The sequence below is a fragment of the Pocillopora damicornis genome, chromosome 1 (genome assembly GCF_964200805.1).
Source record: "Pocillopora damicornis chromosome 1, jaPocDami1.2, whole genome shotgun sequence".
Lineage (NCBI taxonomy): Eukaryota > Metazoa > Cnidaria > Anthozoa > Scleractinia > Pocilloporidae > Pocillopora > Pocillopora damicornis.
The window spans coordinates 38,651,187-38,673,049 of NC_142670.1; the positions used below are offsets into that span (position 1 = coordinate 38,651,187).

Here is a 21,863-nt window from a genome sequence, read left to right on the forward strand (position 1 = left end):
TGATTTTTACGGGGCGCAGAGTTCTTTTGTTAATTACTTTAAAAATGATTCAAGCCAGTCAATATGACAAATACGTACACGGAGAGGAGACCGCAGTTCCTTTGTTATTTTGTTTTTTCTGGGATCGAAACTAATACCCCATTCACACCTGTAGGCATGTTGAGTTTAAATTGGGTTTAATGGAATGAAAATGAATCAGGGAACTGAAAAACTGAATTTCTTGAAAGTGTAGACATCAAGCCACCGCCTAACCCCGGTCCGCGCGGCTATCCACAAGAGTTTGACCTTCACGACGATCATACAAATAGAAAGGTGAGTCGAGTTAACAAGCTATCTCGAGTACGTTCTTGTGCCAGCCACATTCCCGAATCGTTGGGTAAATGACCCTTTCATCGAGTGTCTCGTATTTCCTATTGCATCGTTTCTTGATGCTCGGAGAAATACAAGCAGGCCACAAGAAATGACGAGCAGTAATCATACAATTACACTCGACCTAATTTTAATCAAAGACAGCTCGAACACGCTAAATACTTCATTTATATACAAACGAAATATCCTTATTTTTCATTTAGTTTACACGAAATATCGTTACACCTTCCCTTGTTATTCCCATGTCATTTCCAATGTTGTAACTTGTCGTTCTGTTCTTAATGTTTTATGCAGGATTGCTTGTAACACTTTATTTAGAAACCACTGGCAATGGCGTGTAAGTAGAAGAGTTTGATGGAGTCGACAAGAATTAAGAGAGAAAAAAAAAATTTTATTTTCACCATGGCTATTATTGACATTTTAATCACATTTTCCACAACTACATGGGCTTAGCCACAAGTTGGTCGAGATTTGCAACTTTTTGGTAAGTTTTGAGATTTTTGGCAACTTCTAGGAATCTCGGCAACTGCTGATTTTTTTAGGGATTTTGAAGATCATTTTTTACTTCTTTGCCACGTTTATTAGCTTCCGAAAGGAAGGTCACCTGTCACTCAGCTGGTTTATACTATCTGGGGACCTCAGGGGTTGGGTTTTTTTCATTAAATGCCTATCCACGAGGTAAGTGGTATCACGTGGCATGTCGTAGCTGGTCGCAAACCCTTAGTATCTCGCTAAAAGTGGATTATTCACATATGAGACACACTCCAATATATTCTGTGGAATTTGTGTTCAATTTAAAAAACAGAATTTTGTTAGGAAACAAAGTTATAGTGTCAGGGATCAAAACCACGAAAAAAATCAACTTTAAGCTCAAACCAGTGAAGAAAAAACAGCCACATTTCGGAAACTTTTCAGCAACTTTTTGGCATCTTTGGGGAAAAAAAATAACAACTTTTTAGCAACTTTGAACATTTTCATCGGCAACTTTTTAAGAATTTATCGGCAACTTGTGGTTAAGCCTACAACTACATGTGTTACATAAGGCTCTCCTCAATGATTAATGAAAGTATCACTCTCTTTCTAACGTTAACCTTACCCAATGCTATTTCGATCAAACAAGGTAGCCACTTGTTGTCCTGCTAAGTACTAGGACCAGTCCAAATTTATCCCCTGGGCGGTGGTAAGGGAATTTTTGGAGGGATCACGTGGTTTTCAGAGGGATCGGGGAGGATCAGTCTTCGCAAGAGATTAGAAGTTCTTATTCGCCGACAGAGTATAAAGGGAAGGCGGATCAATATCAGTATCTGGGCAATTGCCCACCTACCCCTCCCCTAACCGAACAACAGTCCATTGATGACAAGTTAGGGTTAATGTTGGGTAAGGGGAGGGGTAGGTGGGTAGTTGCCCAGATACTGATATTGATCTGATAAGACAATAGAAAGCCTAATGCCAGTGAGAGGGTAAGGGGGGGGCATGAGATTAATTAATGAATGATTTCGGGGGGGGAATAATTGAAATAGTACAATGTTGTGGTGGGGATCAGGTAAATTTCATTACGTCACAGCCAAGATCTTCCGAAGCCCACTCCCTTCTCAATAAGGACCGGTCTATTATGTTTCTATCATAATTGTTGTGATGTCATGTGATCGGTGAACGAGAACTCAGATGAATGCTTCTAGAAATTCGAATTAAGACGAAACCTACTCGTGTCAGGCTGAGGCGTCAACAAATTGAAAATGTTCTCATCCTGGCTCCCTTCTATTACATCGAGAGTAGTTTTGTCCTTGTTCTGGTCTTATAAACCATAATATATCATAGCTTAACTATAATCTCGTACCCAGATCCTACCGCGTAACTGCAACTGAAATGTTACAACTTCTCGACCGTGAAACGTCTGGGTACGAAACTAGCTAAGCTATTGAAATAGAACGGTGAACTGAACATACAAATGAAAGAAAAGTGGCACTGCTCTGCAGTTGTTGTTCCTTAGCTATAAGTCTACCCTAAGCAATTGCACAATAGCGAAAACTTCCTGCTGGTGATGGATTAAGGTAGTAAACATAAAACCCTTCACAGCTTCTCACTTGAATTTGAACTCGTCTGTAACAACAATTATAATACCCGTGAAAGCACGCCTGCCTGTTAACAATGCCTTCCTCGAGAGATGGATGAAGCCCGTTTAACCAGCCTGTTATGTCTGTACGACATCTGTGATGGCTGACGCAGTAGTCCAGCATTTTAGTATATGAACCAGACTGAAATCTGTACCAGCCAGGTACGATAGATGCGTCCGAGTTGCCTCCTCTTCCATACGATGTATGGCGATCGGGTTCACTCAGCACAGTGTAATTGGTGCAACCCACTAGGACTGTAAAAAATATATAGTCAGAGTAATAATAATATAAATATGTAAAAATTTCAGCATGCTCAATGGTCGAGAACACCTCAACTAATCCAAAAAAGTGCAGAAAATTGAAATTAAATTAATTGACGGGTATGTCACGAAAGTGCAACAACAAAAAATGGCGGACTGATTCGGAAACAGTAGCAACGTTCTAATTCAGAGTTTTAGGGAGAATGAGAGGAACAGAAACACCCAACAAAGCACAAAGAACTGAATAAAAGTCAGGAAGTCTGAGGATTCCAAAAATTAACGGCGATGAATGGCTTTAGTCTTTGAAAAAATTTACGCGCGCTGATTTATCCCCAATTGCACACAAAATCATACGATTACCAGTACAAAATCACGCATATCATTTCAGACCAAATCTCACCCCATCCAGCGGTTCAGTTACCATCTTTTATTAATTTGGGGGAAGACTTGATGAAAATTAAAGTTCCAAAAAGCATCATATGGTTTCTTTAGATCACCTGACTTCCTTTAGCACGGTGTTTCCTTAGGTACAATTTTCTTTGAAAACTCCGTAAACGTCGTTCGTGTGACTGTTGTACCAGCACCGAATATCATATATGCATCATGCTGTGGAGCTCCTAAAGATTTTAAGACGTAGCGAAGACCTAAAAGGAGTTAAATACGTTCTCGAACTTCTCGTACCCGTGTTAGAGCCAGAACTGTGGCCAATGAAGCAGTGGGAACCAAAGGGCAGGGAGAGGGATCGATTGAACGCCCTTTTAAAGGGATGGAGTGAGATTTGGCTCTCATCACACAAAATATAACTCCTTAGGCTAATCAGTGATCCATTATTCAGATCAATTGTTGTTATCAGTATCGTATCATAGCTTAATCAATTCAGTTGAAAAACAACAAAAAATCTTAAAAGTTACACACCAATTTCACAATTACTGCCGCGATAACCTGGGTAACAAACGCATTTATGGGTTCCGTCTCTGAGCGAAATCGGTGAACATATTCCATGGCTGGAACAGATTTGTTCGGTACAAGGATCCTAAAAAACAAACATTGTTATGTTCATAAAACCACTGTGGTTATGTCAATTGTATTTTCAGCCGGCTGGTAATTTAAGCATCCTAGGTGACATGCAACAGAGAATACCTTGTTCTTTAATTAGGACCGTTATCCAACATGAACAAAACCGCCTGGTTTTTCTGTTTTGTTTTTTTTTATTAATATTCTGTCTTTTTTTTCGGTTGTTTTGTTTTCATTTTGTCATGATCAATATTAAAAAAGACTTTGTTTCCTATGGCTCGTGTTCAAATTCCATTGAGTTCTGAAAACAAAATTTAAGCCTCTTTGTTTGCAAACCTCACTGCCTGAAGACTTTCTTTCTACTTATGAGGAACACCAGGACGCCTTTTGATCAAGAAAGTGCTTGCTTTTCTAATTCATGACCGCTACAATTCTGAATATAGTCAAAACTGTATTAAGCCGCACCGTTTTAGCGGTCACCCTGTAATAATTAAAGCGATCGAGTGTCAAAGTTACGAATTTGTCTCCCCTTAATTAATGTAATTTTCACCTTTATCAAGTTGTCAATCCCATCAAGGTCACCCTTAACTGAGTTCTGAATCCTGTTTGTATTACATTTTATCTTCCACCAATACTGAACGGTCAATTAAAGCGGAACCACCCACATAAAACTAAGAATAATCTTTCAAGTAATTTTTAATCCACGTTTCCCTCCCGAAATCAACGTTAGTAGTAGTTTTTTGCCAGATTATGTACATTAAATGGTCAATTATGGCATAAGTGGTGTTATGTATCGTTTTTAATAATATCCCTAATCTGCGGAACCTGTATCGTGCGGATATGAAGGTTTTGCATGTAAACAATCCGACCCGCAATTTTGTTTGTATTCCTTTCTTACTCCGCATTGTATTCCAGTCCACTGAAAGCCTAACGTGATTTATATTCCTAGCCATACCTTTAACGTGAGGTGATGTGAATACTGATCTGCAATGAGCTTTTCAGCGTTGTTGTAGATATGGGACGATAGGAGATCACACCAGCGTTTTCCTTCATTATCAGCAAAAACAGCCAAGTTGAATGAAACGCAGAGGTTGTTCTCAAGGCAAGCTAGGCTACAGTCGAGGATGTCCTCCACAAAAATTTTCATTATGTAAGAAGCGTTAAGGTAATGGTGCAGTAGTGGCTCATACGAAGCTCTTATATTTTTAGCAACGAGTCGATCACGGTTCGAAAGGCAAACTATTAAAGCGATGAAAACGCAGAATTTCATCTTCTTTGTGAACTTATACCAGAAAAATTTTAAAGCCAGGTAGATGCCTGATAGTCTTCAAATGACAAGACAGCTAGCAGATGTCTTATTTATCTTGCAAGATTATTAAAATTCATGATATCAACAGGATTTCAGCAACTCTACTGTTCAATATTTTGATGCAAATTACTCTCGGTGGATGGATAAATGGTGATAAATTTGTAATGGCATGCCCCCCTTAATGATAACTGTAACTCTAATTAAAGTCAGTACAAGTAAATTAATGTTAACGAAAGCCGGCAAAAATTTATTGACCAATCAGAATGTCTGGTTTGTTACTTTCTTTGCCCTGAATTAATCCTCTTCTGCATTGAATTACCTAAAAACTGCACTTATCTTAACCAATTAGAACTGAGTAATTTTTTCTTGTATATAATTAGAATTGTAACAGAGGAAGTTTGGTCGTTATACCGGCATCATGCTTGATACTTTGAATATACTTTATAATGCTGAGCATTACGCCAGGCATAATTTATCTGACCCTGCAGGAGATCTCCTTTTAATTATGATAGACACCGCGGCGCCTTTTGATCAAGAAAGTGAATGCTTTTCTTTTCCATAAACGTACTAATTCTGAATATTTCTTGTTAGCTGAACCCACTCACACATGCACGTAACCATGGTAAATGATATCAATAATTATCATCAACTGACAAATGAGTACTGATCAAATCTGAGTTTACTAGCTCTTTTTCGCACAGAGAAAGTTGTGCATGATTCGGACCTTTCCATCGTCTTTCTTTCCTCATGTAAAGCTTGTTGGGAAACTACTAGCGAGAGAGTTTTGTTGACATTCAACAGAGTAACATTACTTAATGCTCTCACGTCTCTGTATGTTTAGAAGGTAAATTGTGTTCCGACTCGCGCTGAAATTACGAAATTCAAGTCAAGCCAACTTTATCCGACCACTGATCCTTCAGGGATTTCGTATAAACAAGTGATAGATATAATCAAAGTGCTCTGTGAGCAAACTCGGGAATTGACACATGATTTTTTGGATTATGTTTAATGTTATCTGGTTTAGGGAATTTTGTGGTTGATTGTCATATCTAGAGTACGAGAAGTAGTTCAGTTTCGCTAATGTAGCAAAGAAACAAAGTAACGTCGGGATAAGTAGGTATTACAATTGAAATGATCATGCTATTGTATTTGACAAGGGTGGATGATGTCATGTGTTTTAAACATATATCATTTCTGTTTCTGGTTCAAAAGAAAAGGTTGGAAGTAAATGTGGATGAAAAGTGAAATTTACTGTCTATCATTGTAAATATTAGAAAATCAAGGCAATACTTTCTTAATGAAAACATAAACGATTCCCTCTTTATCCAAAGAGACAAACGGGAACGAGTTTTGAGTGATATAACTAAGCCAAGACTGCCACCGTAATTTTGGATCTCTGCCTGGGTAGATTTTAGTCACGTGCTAGGCAACGTATAATCAATTACAAGATGGAATTTCATTTCAGGCTTATTTATCAATTTTGTGGTGTATAACTTTCGCATTTTAGTACTTAATATGTATTTTGAATCTTCAAATTGACTTGAAACTTAAAAGAAAATTGTTCTTTAAAAATTCACTGAAAATCGGTGGCTAAAATTGTTTGTTTAGGTGTTATTTGATTTTCGTGTTAACTTGTAATTTCGTTAGTCGCCGGCAACTTTTCTTGTTTCTTACAGGAAAAACACACGATATGAAACGTAATGATCAATTTTGTCCTCAATCTCACGCCGTAACAGAAAAAGCTTATGAACATCTGTTAACTCCGAGCGCTTCGCAGTAAGTGATATTTTCAACGAATCTTCGGATTGTTTTCAAGTTCAAGGATTGTAAATTGCAATTTTATGAAAAACGAAGGTTTTTCTGTTATTTCAGTGTGAATCCTTGCATGCCTGCCAGTCGCTGGCGCCGCTTGTTGAAACTAAAACGAAAAAAAAAAAATTATTTTAAGATTATCATTGGCTTCTTTGTCACCCCACCACTATTCTTAGCAACAAAGGTCGCCATTTCGTTTGTTTATTGCTCGCCAAAAGCTATCAAATACACTCAAAAGCCTAAAATCGAAAAAAGGTTAAAAGGAATCTACCAATCGAGCGAGCGAGTGCCATTCCCCACATCATATCTACAACTCGCTCTTGCGCATGCGCACAATTAACGAGCTAAAAATGAAATAATACAAAAAAAATTGATAACATGATTTGCAAGGCTTTCGTACGATAGCTATAACTAAAGCATAAGAGATGAAAAAATAAGTGATTCACTCACTGGAATTTGTGGCGGTTTATCAGCTAGAGTTTTAAAGTCAGTTGATGATGACGCTCGACGCAGGTGGCGAGGAAAGCCATTCCACAGTACCGAATTACCGTAATTTAAGCTTCGCTTGGAAATTATTTGCCGAGTACTGGAACTACAAGCTCACTCTCACTATTTCTCAGATTAATGAAGTAAGTTCGTTCCTTTCAATGAGTGTTGGCCTTAAAAATTCTGGATTAAAATTGTGTAGCGTTTTATACATTTTTTCTCCTACTTCCAGTTTCTGCTAACAGTAGACCGACCTGTCAGTAGGCTACACTGACCTTACTAATTATGTACCTTCAACGTGAGGTGATGTGAATTTTGATCTACAATGAGCTGTTCAGTGTTGTTGTAGATATGGGACGATAGAAGATCACACCAGCGTTTTCCTTCACTATCAACATTAACCGCCAAGTTGAATGAAACGCAGAGGTTGTTCTCAAGGCAGGCTAGGCTACAGTCGAGGATGTCCTCCACAAACATTCTCATTATATAAGAAGCATTAAGGTAATGGTACAGTAGTGGCTCATACGAAGCTCTTAAATTTTTAGCAACGAGTCCATAACGGTTCGAAAGGCAAACTATTAAAGCGATGAAAGCGCAGAATTTCATCTCCTTTGTGAACTTCTACCAGAAAAATTTTAACGCCAGGCAGATGCCTGATAGTCTTCAAATGACAAGACATATGTAATACATTATATAGTGACAATTTTTACGACAAATTAAACACGGGCAATTAACACGCGATATAGCACCTGTCCCTTCCAACTTTCAATTTAGTTCCCATAATAACTATTACTTTCTGATAAAGCTTTCTATCGGACAGACAGTGGGAATCTTTATGCAACCAGTTTGAGATTCTCGTAATAATTTTTTTAAAAAAAGGATGTCTGTGAATTTTTCGTCAGCCAGGCAACACTGAGGGTCCGAAAGTTACCTTAACGAAGAGAAAATGCCCTGAGCTTCAGCTTCTTAAAAATTCGCTGACTACATTTATCAAATCGTAGTTGATAACCAATCAACTATTTCTATTGGCTTCCGACGCAGTTTCTTTAGAAACTAATAGATAGACCTCGTGATTATCAGAAGTTACTTCCTTAAAAATCCTTTAAGCTACCAGATGTCTTTTTTATGTATCTTGCAAGATTATTAAAATTCATGATATCAACAGGATTTCAGCAACTCTACTGTTTAATATTTTGATGCAAATTACTCTCGGTGGATGGATAAATGGTGATAAATTTGTGATGGCATGCTTCCCTTCATAATAACTGTAACTGTAATTAGAGTCAGTAAAGTAGATTAATGTTAACGAAAGCCGGCAAAAATTTAAGATGAAAACAGAGGGTGCCGCTTGTTATGTTGGTAGCACGCTGACCATGCAAGCTTTGTTCTTGTGTTTGTAGGCTTAGGTGGTCTGGGCACAAGTCAGTCAATTTTACAATTTATAGCAAGAGTCAGATTCTTATTTTAGACCAAGACCTTTCAGTCATTGCTACACTGTGTTTTTAATTTTACTCAAACCCTACATTTTTTAAAAACAGTGGCTGGCTAAACAGAACTTTACATTAGCAAACTTGAAATTAAAAAGCAGCTTTCATTCTCTATTCTTCTAACATTATCCAGCTTAGTGCTGTTTCATTGCTCCCAACATATGGCCGGGCCAAAATATTAAACCGGGCATTTATAGCAAGTATTTTCAGAGCACTTTACTCTCTCTCTCTAAGGGAGGTACAAATTTTTTCGGCCGTTTTAGAGTAACTAGGGTCCACTACACTGCACAGTAACGAACATTTCCTGGAGGAGATGGTTTTAAGAAATACACGTAAAACCCATTACATTTTCTCACACGAATGTGAACTCTTCCGTAACAACAATTGTTGTATCCAAAGAAACAAACTTCCCTGTCGACAATACCATCCTCTATCGATGGATGTGAGCCTTTTAACCAGCCTGTAAGGTCTGTGTGGCATTTGTGATGATCGACGCAATAGTTCAGCATCTTTTCGTATAAATAGGACTGGAATCTGTACCAGCCAGGGATCAAGGAGCTGTCTTCTTTTTGACCTCTTCCGTAGGAGATGTGCCGATCTGGCTCGCTTAGCACTTTATGATTCAAGCACTCCGGTGCAGCTGAAATACATGCACAAAAGTTAAAATCCTACGATTGTACATTGAAAAATTGATTCTAATCAGACAAGATATTTGCTGACCTCAAAGGAAGTGAGGTATAGAGAACCAGAAATACTTAACGGCCCAGGTTATGATGTGTTCATATTGAAACAGGTTTTCCAACCATTATCAAGTTAAAGATCTGCAATCCATATCAACTTCTGCTTCTCTATATTTAAAAACCCATGATCCTTTCTATTTTTTCCTTTTCGTTGTGGTGTTTTTCTTTCTTTCTGGATTATTGTTTATGGTTCCTTTAAAATGGAAGTGCTTTATAAGTAAGGGAAAACTAAACGCTCCAAATATCGTGTCATCATTAGTTACTCTTGAAGAGCTCGTCTCATCCATAACAAAGTCTAGGTGAAGTTGACAGTAGGAAAAAGCCAGTAAATTGCATAAAGAACGGATAAACGTAAGTGACAAAGTTGCGAATGGTTTTAGTTTCCCAAATTTCAATTCAACTTAGATTAATGGATGCCTCATTTCTCTATCGCCCACCCTATATTTTCACCTGATTTTTCCTGTTCCCATGCACTCATCTCATATCACAATAAGCAAACTAGATGGTATGGTTACGTCGGATGTAGCGTAAAACACACTAATTAATCTTTAGTTTTAAGAGTAATCACCAAGAGAAGTAACATCTATCTGAGAATTTCAAATTAATCTGGAAAAAAATTACTATTTACCAATTTCACAATGTTTTCCAACATATCCAGGATGACAGACGCACTCGAAGGGTCCATCTCTGAAGGATATTGCTCTACACTTCCCATGACTCGAGCAGATTTCAGCGCCACAAGAATTCTAAAAAATATGGAACAAATGAGTAACATAAAACAGCAGTAAATGCATACATAAACTACTTAAAAGTACATCTTCCCGCATAACAAATAAACCTATAAGCTATAAGAAGTTGAACCCGATGTATTTTGAAATACCTATATTGGAAATTCAATCGTGAAACAACCTACGACATTAACAACAAAAGACCTCTGGTTTCATTCTTATTTTAGTCTCAGTGGAAGAGGTAAGGAAATTTGAAAGATCTAATCATTTCTCAAATACCTGCGAAAGGCTGTAATGGTGTGATCGATAATTTGCCGCTAGTTTTACAGCATCGGTGTGGATGTTGGACGACAGAAGTTCGCACCAATACTTCCCTTTTCCATCAGCAACGGCAGCAACATTTAATGAGACACAGAACGGATTTCGCAGACATGCAAAGCTGCAATCGATGGGCTCGACAACATGTCTTTTTTCTAGAGCACTGATGTGCAAGTAATGAAAAAGGCTTAACTCAAATGACGCTGTGATAACTTCTGGTATTACCCTTTGAAGATTCAAAACAAGCACCATGGTGAAAGCAATCATTAACATCCTTGTTGTTGAAACTTGCCTTTTAAACAGATTCCTAAGAAAAAGCAGCGCAAAAATTAATGTACATATGCAATGCGTTATGCTTCTTTCTCATGAAACGCACCGTGATCTTTAAATGACTATCAATGAGTGATCCTTTCCAAAGATCTTAGAATATTTGAAGATATTGCTGTTAATGTGACTCCATTAGATCGCTAAGAAAACGCCGAACGAAACAGGAAAAAATTAAAAATTCAGCGATTAAACTATTTAGCTCATCATAATCAAATACTATAAAAAAGAGTTTTATTAGCATTGTTAAACGCTACGTACATTGCAGCTGAAAAAGTAATTCCTATTCAGGTGATTTTAAACTGTCTAAGCATTAATTTCTGTGCCAGAAAGATCGTCTAAATTTTTAATTTCAAGACGTTACAAGCTCACTCTAACTCCAAGAAAAAATGCGATTCAGGATGACGTGTTTCATTCTCAAGCACCTATTTTTTTCTAAATGTAAGAACAGAGATGTCTGGTTTTAGACATTGTCAAATTTATACAAAGTCAACAATTTCAGAAATTGCCATCAGGGGAAAACTAACAGCGAATGAAGCCTTGAGTTTAGCAAAAACCTTTCAACATCAGAAAGCTTTTCCTTAAAATGCGCCTTTGTTTCATCATACAGCATTCTACTAAGTCATTATTCATTTTTTATCCAGCTAAAATGCATAACTTCCTATATCAAATATTTTTATTCAATTCAAATATTGCAGACTGCTTTAAATTCTTATGTTAATATGCGGCCATGGATATCAAACAATAAAGTAATAAAATAAATTGAATAAAGACGTATTTTGACAGGACGTCTTCTTGTCAGAGCTTTGACCTCACGGAGAGTAAATTTTCTAACGTAATTTCTGTTTCCTTAGAAATTCTAAACTTTAGTTTGACTTTCAGAGTTTGTAGTAAAAGCATCACTTACGGAACTTAACAACTGACAGTGTAAGGAACATCGATAATCATTTAAAATTCTTGAAACTCATCTGCGGGGATCACATCTTTAATTATTTATCACTCGAAGGTCAAAATGTGCTGAAATAATTTCGCTAACTAGAAGTTAGTATTTCACCGTAAGAAGGTTTGTAATCCTGTAGTAATGTATTTGCGCATATTCGAGAATTAAAACTCTGGAGGGGTAATTCTATCTGGGATCATATCTAGAGGCGTGAGGTTTATAGTCCTTAGTGGCTCATTAATACGAATAAAGGAAACAGGTTTTAAGGGGGGAGGGGACCCTAACAACGACCAGTAGGGGAAGGGGGGCCATAGACAGGACCGCAGCAGCTCATTTAATGAATGTAAACCAATTCTTTATTGTGAATTATAAGTAAACCGGGATTACTTTGGTTTTGCTCTACTCGCTGTGTGATTGGTCCAGAAACTCACGCCACCCTTTAAACCAATCAAATGCAAAACTTAAACCAATCACGACTTGTTCGCCCCCATTTTCCCTCGGTTCAAGTGGTTTTACTTTGAGTTGCCATTGGCTAATGATGATGTCAACCTTTCATCTGATTGCCTATGTGATAACCCTAGTTTTGGAAACTAATAACTTCATGCATCATTAACGATTTGATAATAAAATTTATTTTACGATTGGCACTGTTGTGATCGATCCCAAGATATCCTCTTTTTCGACATGCTCGAAAAGATATGGCGAGAAATTGTGAATGAACGAAACATTTTGGCGATTCAAAAGGCGAAGTTTTATCGCGATGGAGATGAAAATTTCATCGCGTTTGTTAACATATTCCCGACGAATGGATATGCCAGACAGATGATGGGTAGAATCCAAACAACAAGGTTAAATTGATATATACATACATTGTATTCTGATAGAGTAACTAGTTAATGCGAAGCTTCTAAGGCTAATTACAATGTTTAATAATTGATGAATAATATGGAACGGGAGTTAATACGTGAAACGACACCTGCCCTCTCTCATTTTTAATTTCAGGCCCCAAACGCTAAGCAAACATCAGCGACCAATTTCATTGTACCTCAGTCTTCCAACGTATAGCACCATGGGATATAAGCTTTTAATAAAAGATACCTCCCACCCATTTCTAAACAGTTTGACATTCGTAATCTTTCATTACTCAACGTTTTCATTTTTCTCAAGTAAATATCAAGTTTTTTTATGGACCCTCTACCTTGCGATTCTGAACTTGATGAATTTGCGTGACATCAAACTGTGACATGGAACATTTTAGGCAAGAAACGATATCACAAAGAAGAAAGGGCTGCCATTGTAAATGCATATGGTTAGTAAAAATATTTAGCACGCTCTCAGAGAAAATTAGTTAAATTAAGTATGACTAAATGTACCTTTGCCCCTAATCGGCGCCGTGATGGTAAAATGATAAATATTTTACTATCCTCGTTATCCTGACTTTTGTCGACAAAAAGCTAAAATATGGGCATGCGTAGCATGCGATAGTTATTATCTTTCTTTTTTCGGCTGGGTGGGTTGAGATGGGACACTTTGTGTACCTAATGTCTTTTTTCATTTTTGTAACAGAAAAAAAGCAGAACTTTCAAAAGAACGATCATATCGTATTAGTTTACCTAAGAAAAAGAAAAAAAACCTAACTTATCTGAACTCACACAGGTATTTTGTGGTCTATTGTCTCTGTTTTGCTCCATTGTAAAAATAAAATGCATCAGTGCCACGCTTTGCAACTGCTGTTTGGTCTCGTCACACAACGCCATTTATTTCCCGTTGGAGAGAGAGCGCGTTGCGTGACAAGATCAAATAATGGTTGCAAAAAGGACTAAGCTTACTACCGTTTCTCTGACAGAGAGAAAATCACTATCGATAACATTTACCTTCATGTGAATTTTTTACAGCGGGGTTGGACAACGCGGTTAGAGTAGGTGATAAAATGTGGGTTGTCTACAAGGAAATTATTCGTGATAGAGCGAAGTCTAATGTGGCAAAACAGAATTTGATTGGTGGAATGCCATAAAAGCACGTAAAAAATTGCCTAATGTTCATGTAGTGCAATGATTGGGTATGTTCTGATTGGACTTTGTTTTCATGGTACGTAATGGAATGTAAGTTGTTTAGCGTGTGTTGTGATTAAAAGAGCGGGAAAAAAGCTCTAACTTAAAAATGATACAAAACGTTGAATGCGACGAGGCCTTCGCGAAGGCCACAAACCATTACACTTATCAAATGAGCCTGGCTAATGTCATTCTTTGTGTAAAACCCCCAGACGCTGTGATTGGTGCAAGATATCCAAATTCTCTGATATGACTGGTGCGAGATACATACCCTTATGCGGCAATCTGATTGGTGCAAGATACATACCCTAATGCGAAAATCTGATTGTGGCGAGCAACATGCCATTCTAAACGCTAACGTAAAATTATTATTTTATAAATAATAGTGATAATAACTCAAAAAGGATTTTTTATTATCAATAATACATCGCTTCGGCGATGATTGCATTTTGATTACATTTGTAAAACTACGCTACATATGCTAAACAAAGTTGGCCTTTATGGTTAAAAAAAAATGACAGCTTTTTTACTGGCCTTAGGCGATGCTATTTCATACATGGTAGCCGCTTGCTATCCTGTTAAGAATTCACAGTTCCTCTTATATTTCCGTTACAATCTTTGTGACATCACGTGATTGGTAAAGTACACCTCAGATAATTGATTCTAGGAAAATTGGGAGAACAGAACACTTCTCTTTGTGTCAGGTTGGGACGTCTAAAATTTACAACGCCTTTAAGCCATCTTGGCTTCCCGCTACCATATCGAGGGTAATTTTGTCCTTGCTATGACTTCAAACATATTAATAGCTACTAAGCAGTTAAGCCTAATAGCGTATTGTACTTGAAGACAATAGTGCCGCTCACATGCTACTGTTCTGTGGCTTAAGGTCCTCCCTAGGCAACTGCACAATAGCGAAACTTTCCTGTTGGTGATGGTTTAAGGTAGTAAACATAAAACCCTTCACAGCCTCTCACTTGAATTTGAACTCGTCTGTAACAACAATCATGATAACCGTGAAAGCACGCCTGCCTGTTAACAACGCCATCCTCGAGGGATGGATGAGTCCCGTTTAACCAGCCTGTCATGTCTGTGTGACATCTGTGGTGGCTGACGCAGTGGTCCAGCATTTTAGTGTATGAACCAGACTGAAATCTGTACCAGCCAGGTACGAGAGATGCGTCCGAGCTCTCTCCTCTTCCATTCGATGTATGGCGATCGGGTTCACTCAGCACAGTGTAATTGGTGCAACCCACTAGGTCTGAAAAAAAAATTCACATTTTACTCTTGATCAAAAAATCTACGATTGACGTCGTAAAGAGTGAGAGTTTTAAGCTATTTAGTTCTTACTAAGATTGTCAGGGTCTTTGTTCTATTTTATCATTTTTAGAAAATATAAAATGAAAATCTCCAAAAGGCATCGTATTGGTATACATTAGGTCACCCGTTTTCATTTAATCTGGCGTTTTCTTAATTGCAATTTTGTTAAAAAAAAACCTGGTTTCATGTCTCATGTACTAGCACCAAATATCATATATGCATCATATGATGCAACTCACTGAAGACCATCTTTTAAAATTTATGTTTGGATTACTTTTGTAAGTTTATAAAGACGTGGCGAAAACCCTAAAAGAGATTTTTTATTTATTCTTCTCTCTCCCCCCCCCCCCTCCCCTCTTTGTAACGGTGTTAAAGCCACTAGAGTTTTCAATTAAGGTGGTACAACCCTCAAAAAATCAACATTTTTTCATATGTTTTTTTACAAAAAGTTATCTATATCACCTAAATTGACACATGGAGACAACTGTATTTTTGCAGTTTTTGACTTGATATTTTATTATTGCTGCTGAGGTGGTACGATACAAAAAAAAATGCAATTTTTGTTGAAAATGAGTCCATTTTTTTTCCATTCGATTTCACTTCTAAAGGCTTTTGTTTAATAGCCCCAAATGTCTTTTTGTGAATAATTTTGTCAGGAAATAGTAATAAAATGCAATTTCTAAGGCACTGTTGTTCCGTTGCCATGGAAACGCATTTTTAAATGCGTCCTTTTAGGTCCTAAAAGTGCGATTTCCTCCCAGATCAAAGCAAGCTGATTGCGTCTTGAGTAAGCTATTGGGAGACTGGGGCCCAACAATGACTTTCAGCCTCGTTTTGATATGTTTCGGTGAACAGCCGTTATTATCAATCATACAGTTGTGAATTTTCGCAAGTGAGAGAGCTTCAATCATCAAAATGCCGAAATTTTCGTCTCAGAGACGCAAGAAGCGCAAATTTTATGGAAATCGCTTTTCAAATAGTCCAAGAATTAACGAAGAAGAGTCGATTGTTGTCGAAAGCGCTTCGAGTGGGATACGTGAATCCACAGACGGCATTTCACATGATCAGAGCGAAGCGAAGGAATCTTCGGCTTCGTATCGAAAGCTTCAATCAACTTCCCAAGAAGACAAACCCAAGCCTAAGCTGATCAAGGTAGATAAAGAGGAAACCAGTCCATCCATTACAGGGTTCAGGTTCTGTGATATGGAGGTGCTATCGTCCGTTTTTTCTTTGCTACGTTGTGGCGAATGCGGCGATTTCAGTCTTTTGTTTATGGAAGAAAGACGGGGGGGAGAGGGGGGGATTTACCGCCCTTTTAAAACCATAGGATGTTAGTTGGCCACCACAGAAAAAAAAAGCAGTGAAACGTCTGCGCATGTGGCAACATTGTAACGATTAGGTGACGCCTAGGTATTGTGCTTTCAGACTTTCAGAACCAAGCGACAAACAAGCACACAAGCCAGTGAGTCCCGGTGTTTCAGAAGTGTATAAATTCCTTAATAAAGCTCAATAGGATACCCGTTATCAATTTCCTAAGGTGGACCTTAAATCCCCTCACCCATGCCCTACGTACGTTTGACTGCAGTGTTTAGAAAGTATGACCAATCCGAAAAATGTCACACCTGTCATAAAGATCGTTGTAGTTATAAGTAACATAGCAAAGAATATTCGTTTCGGTAAATATGTGACGAAAAAATTCAAAAGCCACTTACCAATTTCACAATTAGTGCCACTGTAGCCCGGGTAACAGACGCACTTATGGATTTTTTCTCTCAAAGAAATCAGTGAGCATATCCCATGGCTGGAACAGGCTTCTCTGGTACAAGGATTCTAAAAAGAATAAAGATTGTTAAATTGAGTTTACAATTTTTAAAGCCAGAGCACCTAAAATTCTGCTAGCTACGCAGGCTACCGGACTTGAAATAGTGATCATTTTGTAAGCGCACCCTCAGCTTAAATACAGTTGGCTAAGAAACTTTATCAAAAACTATACCTAATGCACAGATAGTTTATTAACCAAATAAATGTGTATGATGGTGGGATTCAAAGCAACTGAAAGTATTGGGCATTGATGAAAACATTGGACATTGTGATGCACTTTGCGGGCTAAAGTGCATTTTAGCTTACTCGCACGCTTGCGTGATTGTTCAGACTACTTTGGTAGTCTCTTTGTTGTACTTTTTCGTCATTCTCATTTTCTCAGTGTCGTCCAAAGTAACTGTAATAGTGAAAATAGTTTATTTTCTTTGGAATGAAAAAGTTTAAGGCCCTTTTCAGAGCTCATTTTAACCAACGCCCAGCAGGCTGGGCTAAATGACTGAGTCGGGCTCGAAACAGATTTATGTCTGCGAACATAATCTCTGTTTTGATATCTTAATATAAAATATAAGCAAAAAACCGCATAAAAAAACAAAACAAAACAAAACCAAAAATACAAAAAAAAAAAAACAACGACGACAACAACTAAAGTCTGTGGCGTATCGATATCCAGGTCAACGAGACTATTAACGAAGAAGTTACTCGGACGCCAGAAACAACTAACATAGATGATGTAGTGTGACCTTCAAAAATGTTCTAGAAGTAACTGTGTCATGCTGAGTCATCCATGAATCAATATATAAATAGAATCTGTTGTAATGTTACGGAACGTTCTAGATCCTCAACCGTACCTATAAAAGCCGAGCTTGTAACTAGATGTAGAGAGTAGTTTAGTTGCTGCTTATTCATCTGACACTTCAGATGAATAAAAACTACTCAGTTAAAATCAGCAAAGTGACAAGAACTGGCCAATGAAGCAACGCTTATTGATGAAAGAATACGTACGTATCTGCCGCGGTTACGTAACCCTGGCGTAACCTTTAGCTAAACTCGAATATAATACTGATACATGATAAAAATTCTTTGACAGTTATTTCTGACAGTTAGTTGTTTTCGTAAATTCTAGTTGTTGAAATATAAAGATGTTTTGTGTTCTTAGCCTTCCAAAACGAACTTTACGAGTGAAGATTGCGGAAGACCCCGTGCGTTTTCCATCCCCGTAAACTTTGTTTGTTATCTGCAGGAAACTGACGTTTTTGCTTCCATTTATCATGATTGAAAAATATGTCTACTGCCTCCGATTTGCTTTCTCAGAAACTTCACCGCCAAGAAACGATCATCAGATAAATTTTTTTTTTTTTGCCTTCGTGGGACGTCTTTTTACGAGATAACTTTTAGCTGGCCAAAAGTAATTTCATTTAACTTTTATGAGATAATCAGACCGAGATGTAATTCAGAAATGCAAATTTTAGAGCTTTATTCTTAACCATCATAGATTCTGTTCGTCTCATGTCAACAATTATTAACCACGAACACATAGCGTTGTTTGCCTGTGATGTCATAATTCTAAATTATAGCTCGTAAGAGCCCCTCAACCTCCCCTACCCACCCCTCCCATACCTGCCACCAACAGGTAAAAGAGTTACGAAGAGGGGGTTCACCGGGTTTAAGAACACAATGTTTTACTGGGTAAAATTGTTAAAGAGTAAGCGAGAAAATTAAGCTTATTGTTGAAAATACTCAGGCTACAGAAATTATCTCGTGTTTGAATTGTAACAAGTGAAGTTTGGTCGCTATAGCGACATCATGCTCGATGCTTTGAATATAGCATTATGCCAAGCATAATTTATCTGACCCTACAGGAGATCTCTTTTTAATTACGGTGGACACCACGGTGTCTTTTGATCACGAAAGTGAATGCTTTTCTTTTCATAAACTTTCTAATTATGAATATTTCTTGTTAGCTGAATCCACCCACATATGCTGGTAAACATGGTAAATGATATCAAAAATTATCATTAAAAAATGAGTACGGATCAAATCTGAGTTTACGTTTTTTTCGCAGAGAGAAAGTTGCACAAGATTCGCATCTTTCCATTGGCTTTCTTTCCTTATTTAATATTTTAGTGGGAGACAGTTGGCGAGATAGTTTTGTTAACATTCCACAAAGTGACGTTACTTTTACGTCTCTGTATGTTTGGAAGGTAAATTGTGATCCGACTCTACTTTATTTACCCACGGATCCTTCAGGGATTTCGTAGAAACAAGTGATGGATATAAATACGAAATAATATTAAAAAATTAATCACATGATTTTCAAACCATAAGTGATAAAGAAATAAGTAATTCACCGATTTTGGAAGTTGTGGCGGTTTATTAGTCAGAGTTTTAAAGTCTATTGATGATGACGCTTGACGCAAGTGGTGAAGAAAGCTATTCCACAACACCGCACTACTGTAACTAAAGCTTCGCTTGAAAATTATTTGTCGAGTAGTGGAACTGCAAGCTTACTCTCACTATTCCTCAGATTAAACGAAGTAAGGTCGTTCCTTTCAATGAATTTGGTCTTGAAAATTCTGTATTCAAATTGTGTAGCGTTTTATTCCTCAGATTAAACGAAGTAAGGTCCTTCCTTTCAATGAATTTGGTCTTGAAAATTCTGTATTTAAATTGTGTAGTGTTTTATACAGTATTTCTTCTACTTCCAGTTTCCGCTAACTATCAGATCGTCCTGTTAGGCTACACTGACGTTACTAATTATGTACCTTCAACGTGAGGTGATGTGAATACTGATCTGCAATGAGCTGTTCAGCGTTGTTGTAGATATGGGACGATAAAAGATCACACCAGCGTTTTCCTTCACTATCAGCATTAACCGCCAAGTTGAATGAAACGCAGAGGTTGTTCTCAAGGCAGGCTAGGCTACAGTCGAGGATGTCCTCCACAAACATTCTCATTATGTAAGAAGCGTTAAGGTAATGATACAGTATTGGCTCATACGAAGCTATTATGTTTTTAGCAACGACTCCATGACGGTTCAAAAGCCAAAGTATTAAAGCGATTAAAGCGCAGAATTTCATCTCCTTTGTGAACTTCTACCAGACAAATTTTAGCGCCAGATAGATGACTGATAATCCTCAAATGATAAGATATCTGTAAGAAATCCTGCAGTTTTGACAATAGATGAGAAATTAATCAATAGAAATTAAAACACGATACAACACCTGTCCCTTCTAACTTTCAATTTCAGCTCCTAAACGCTACTTATAAAAAAATCCAACCATTTTTAATGTAATCTACTTCATAACTAGCACTCACTGACAGAGCTTTATATCGGACAGGCTGGAAGGAGCAGATTAGGTGATCGTTTTCGTGACTGTCAAAGAGGCATCAAAAAACAAAGACAAAGATGCCTCCAAACCTTTATTTGATTAGTATGAGATTCTCGTAACTACTTTTATCTAATCGTAGTTGATAACCAATCAACTATTTCTATCGCCTTCCGAAGCAGTTTCTTTAGAGACTAATAGGTAGACCTAGTGATTATCAGAAGTTATTTTCCCACAAATCCTTTCAGGTACCAGATGTCTTTTCGACTTATTCAGCAAGATTACTCATAAAAATGAATGATATCAACAGGATTTCTGGAACTCTATTGTTCAATATTTTGATCGCTTTTCCGCTCGGTGAATGGATAAATGGTTATACATTTGTAATGAAATGCTCCCCTCCGTGATAAGGGTAACTCTAATCAAAGTCAGCACAAGCAGGAGCCTATAAAGGTCAAAGGTAATTACTGTTAACAAAAGCCGGCAAAAATTCAAGATGAAAACAAAGGTTGTTGCACTTTATGTTGATAGCGCGGTGACCATGCAAGCTTTTGTCTTGCGTTTGCAGGCTGGGCACAAGTCAGTCAATCTCACAAATTGTAACAAGAGTCAGACTCTTATTTCAGACCAACACATCTTTAAGTCTTGGCTAAACTGTATCTTTAATTTTACTCAAACCCCTCTTTCTTTACAACAGCAACATTGAAATTAAAAAAAAGCAGCTTTCATTCCCTCTTCTTCTAACATTATCCAGCTTAGTCCTGTTTCAGCTGAAAAAGAGCAGATCTGTAAATGTAGACAATTTCAGATCGTAATTGCTCCCAACACGTGGCCAGGCCAAATTATTAAACCGGGCTTTTACAGCAAGTATTTTCAGAGCACTTTTCTTTCTCTCTAAATGCAGTAAATGCATACATAAATTACTTAAAAAGGACATCTTATCGCATAACAAATAAACCTATAAGCTACAAAGTTGAACCCGAAATATTTTGAAATACCTATATTGGAAATTTAATCGTGAAACAACCCACGACATTAACAACAAAAGACCTCTGGTTTCTTTATTATTTTAGTCTCAGTGGAAGAGAAAAGGGAAATTCAAAGATCTAATCATTTCTCAAATTACCTGCGAAAGGATGTAGTGGTGTGATTGATAATTTGCCGCTAGTTTTGCAGCATCGCTGTGCATGTTGGACGACAGAAGTTCGCACCAATACTTCCCTTTTCCATCAGCAACGGCAGCAACATTTAATGAGACACAGAACGCATTTCGTAGACATGCAAAGCTGCAATCGATGGGCTCGACAACATGTCTCTTTTCTAGAGCACTGGGCCCAGTTGTTCAAAGGCCGATTAGCCCTAACCCAGGGTTAAATTTTAATCCAGCTTTCTTTATTTCTTTGATCAAAAGTCTTTTCGGGAAAATTTTCACTATTCTTTTTAGAAC

The 21,863-nt window shown here is 37.5% G+C and overlaps 3 protein-coding genes across 3 annotated transcripts; all 3 read right to left on the minus strand.

Moving 5' to 3' along the window:
• Positions 1-915: 915 nt before the first annotated feature.
• Positions 916-5,087, minus strand: LOC149053748 (uromodulin-like). Its single transcript, XM_089211381.1, has 3 exons — positions 4,713-5,087; positions 3,659-3,776; positions 916-2,737 (listed from the first exon to the last, which is right to left on the minus strand). The coding sequence occupies exons 1-3, from the start codon at positions 5,025-5,027 to the stop codon at positions 2,373-2,375; spliced, it is 798 nt and encodes a 265-aa protein (XP_089067507.1). The 5' UTR covers positions 5,028-5,087; the 3' UTR covers positions 916-2,372.
• A 3,444-nt stretch (positions 5,088-8,531) lies between these two features.
• On the minus strand, positions 8,532-21,741 carry LOC113666815 (pancreatic secretory granule membrane major glycoprotein GP2-like). The gene is made up of 3 exons (XM_089211488.1): positions 21,543-21,741; positions 10,220-10,337; positions 8,532-9,491 (listed from the first exon to the last, which is right to left on the minus strand). Exons 1-3 carry the CDS (start codon positions 21,603-21,605, stop codon positions 9,130-9,132), a joined length of 543 nt encoding a protein of 180 aa, XP_089067614.1. The 5' UTR covers positions 21,606-21,741; the 3' UTR covers positions 8,532-9,129.
• On the minus strand, positions 14,351-21,297 carry LOC113666823 (uncharacterized). Its single transcript, XM_089211444.1, has 3 exons — positions 19,853-21,297; positions 16,982-17,099; positions 14,351-15,210 (listed from the first exon to the last, which is right to left on the minus strand). The coding sequence occupies exons 1-3, from the start codon at positions 20,165-20,167 to the stop codon at positions 14,846-14,848; spliced, it is 798 nt and encodes a 265-aa protein (XP_089067570.1). The 5' UTR covers positions 20,168-21,297; the 3' UTR covers positions 14,351-14,845.
• Positions 21,742-21,863: the final 122 nt, after the last annotated feature.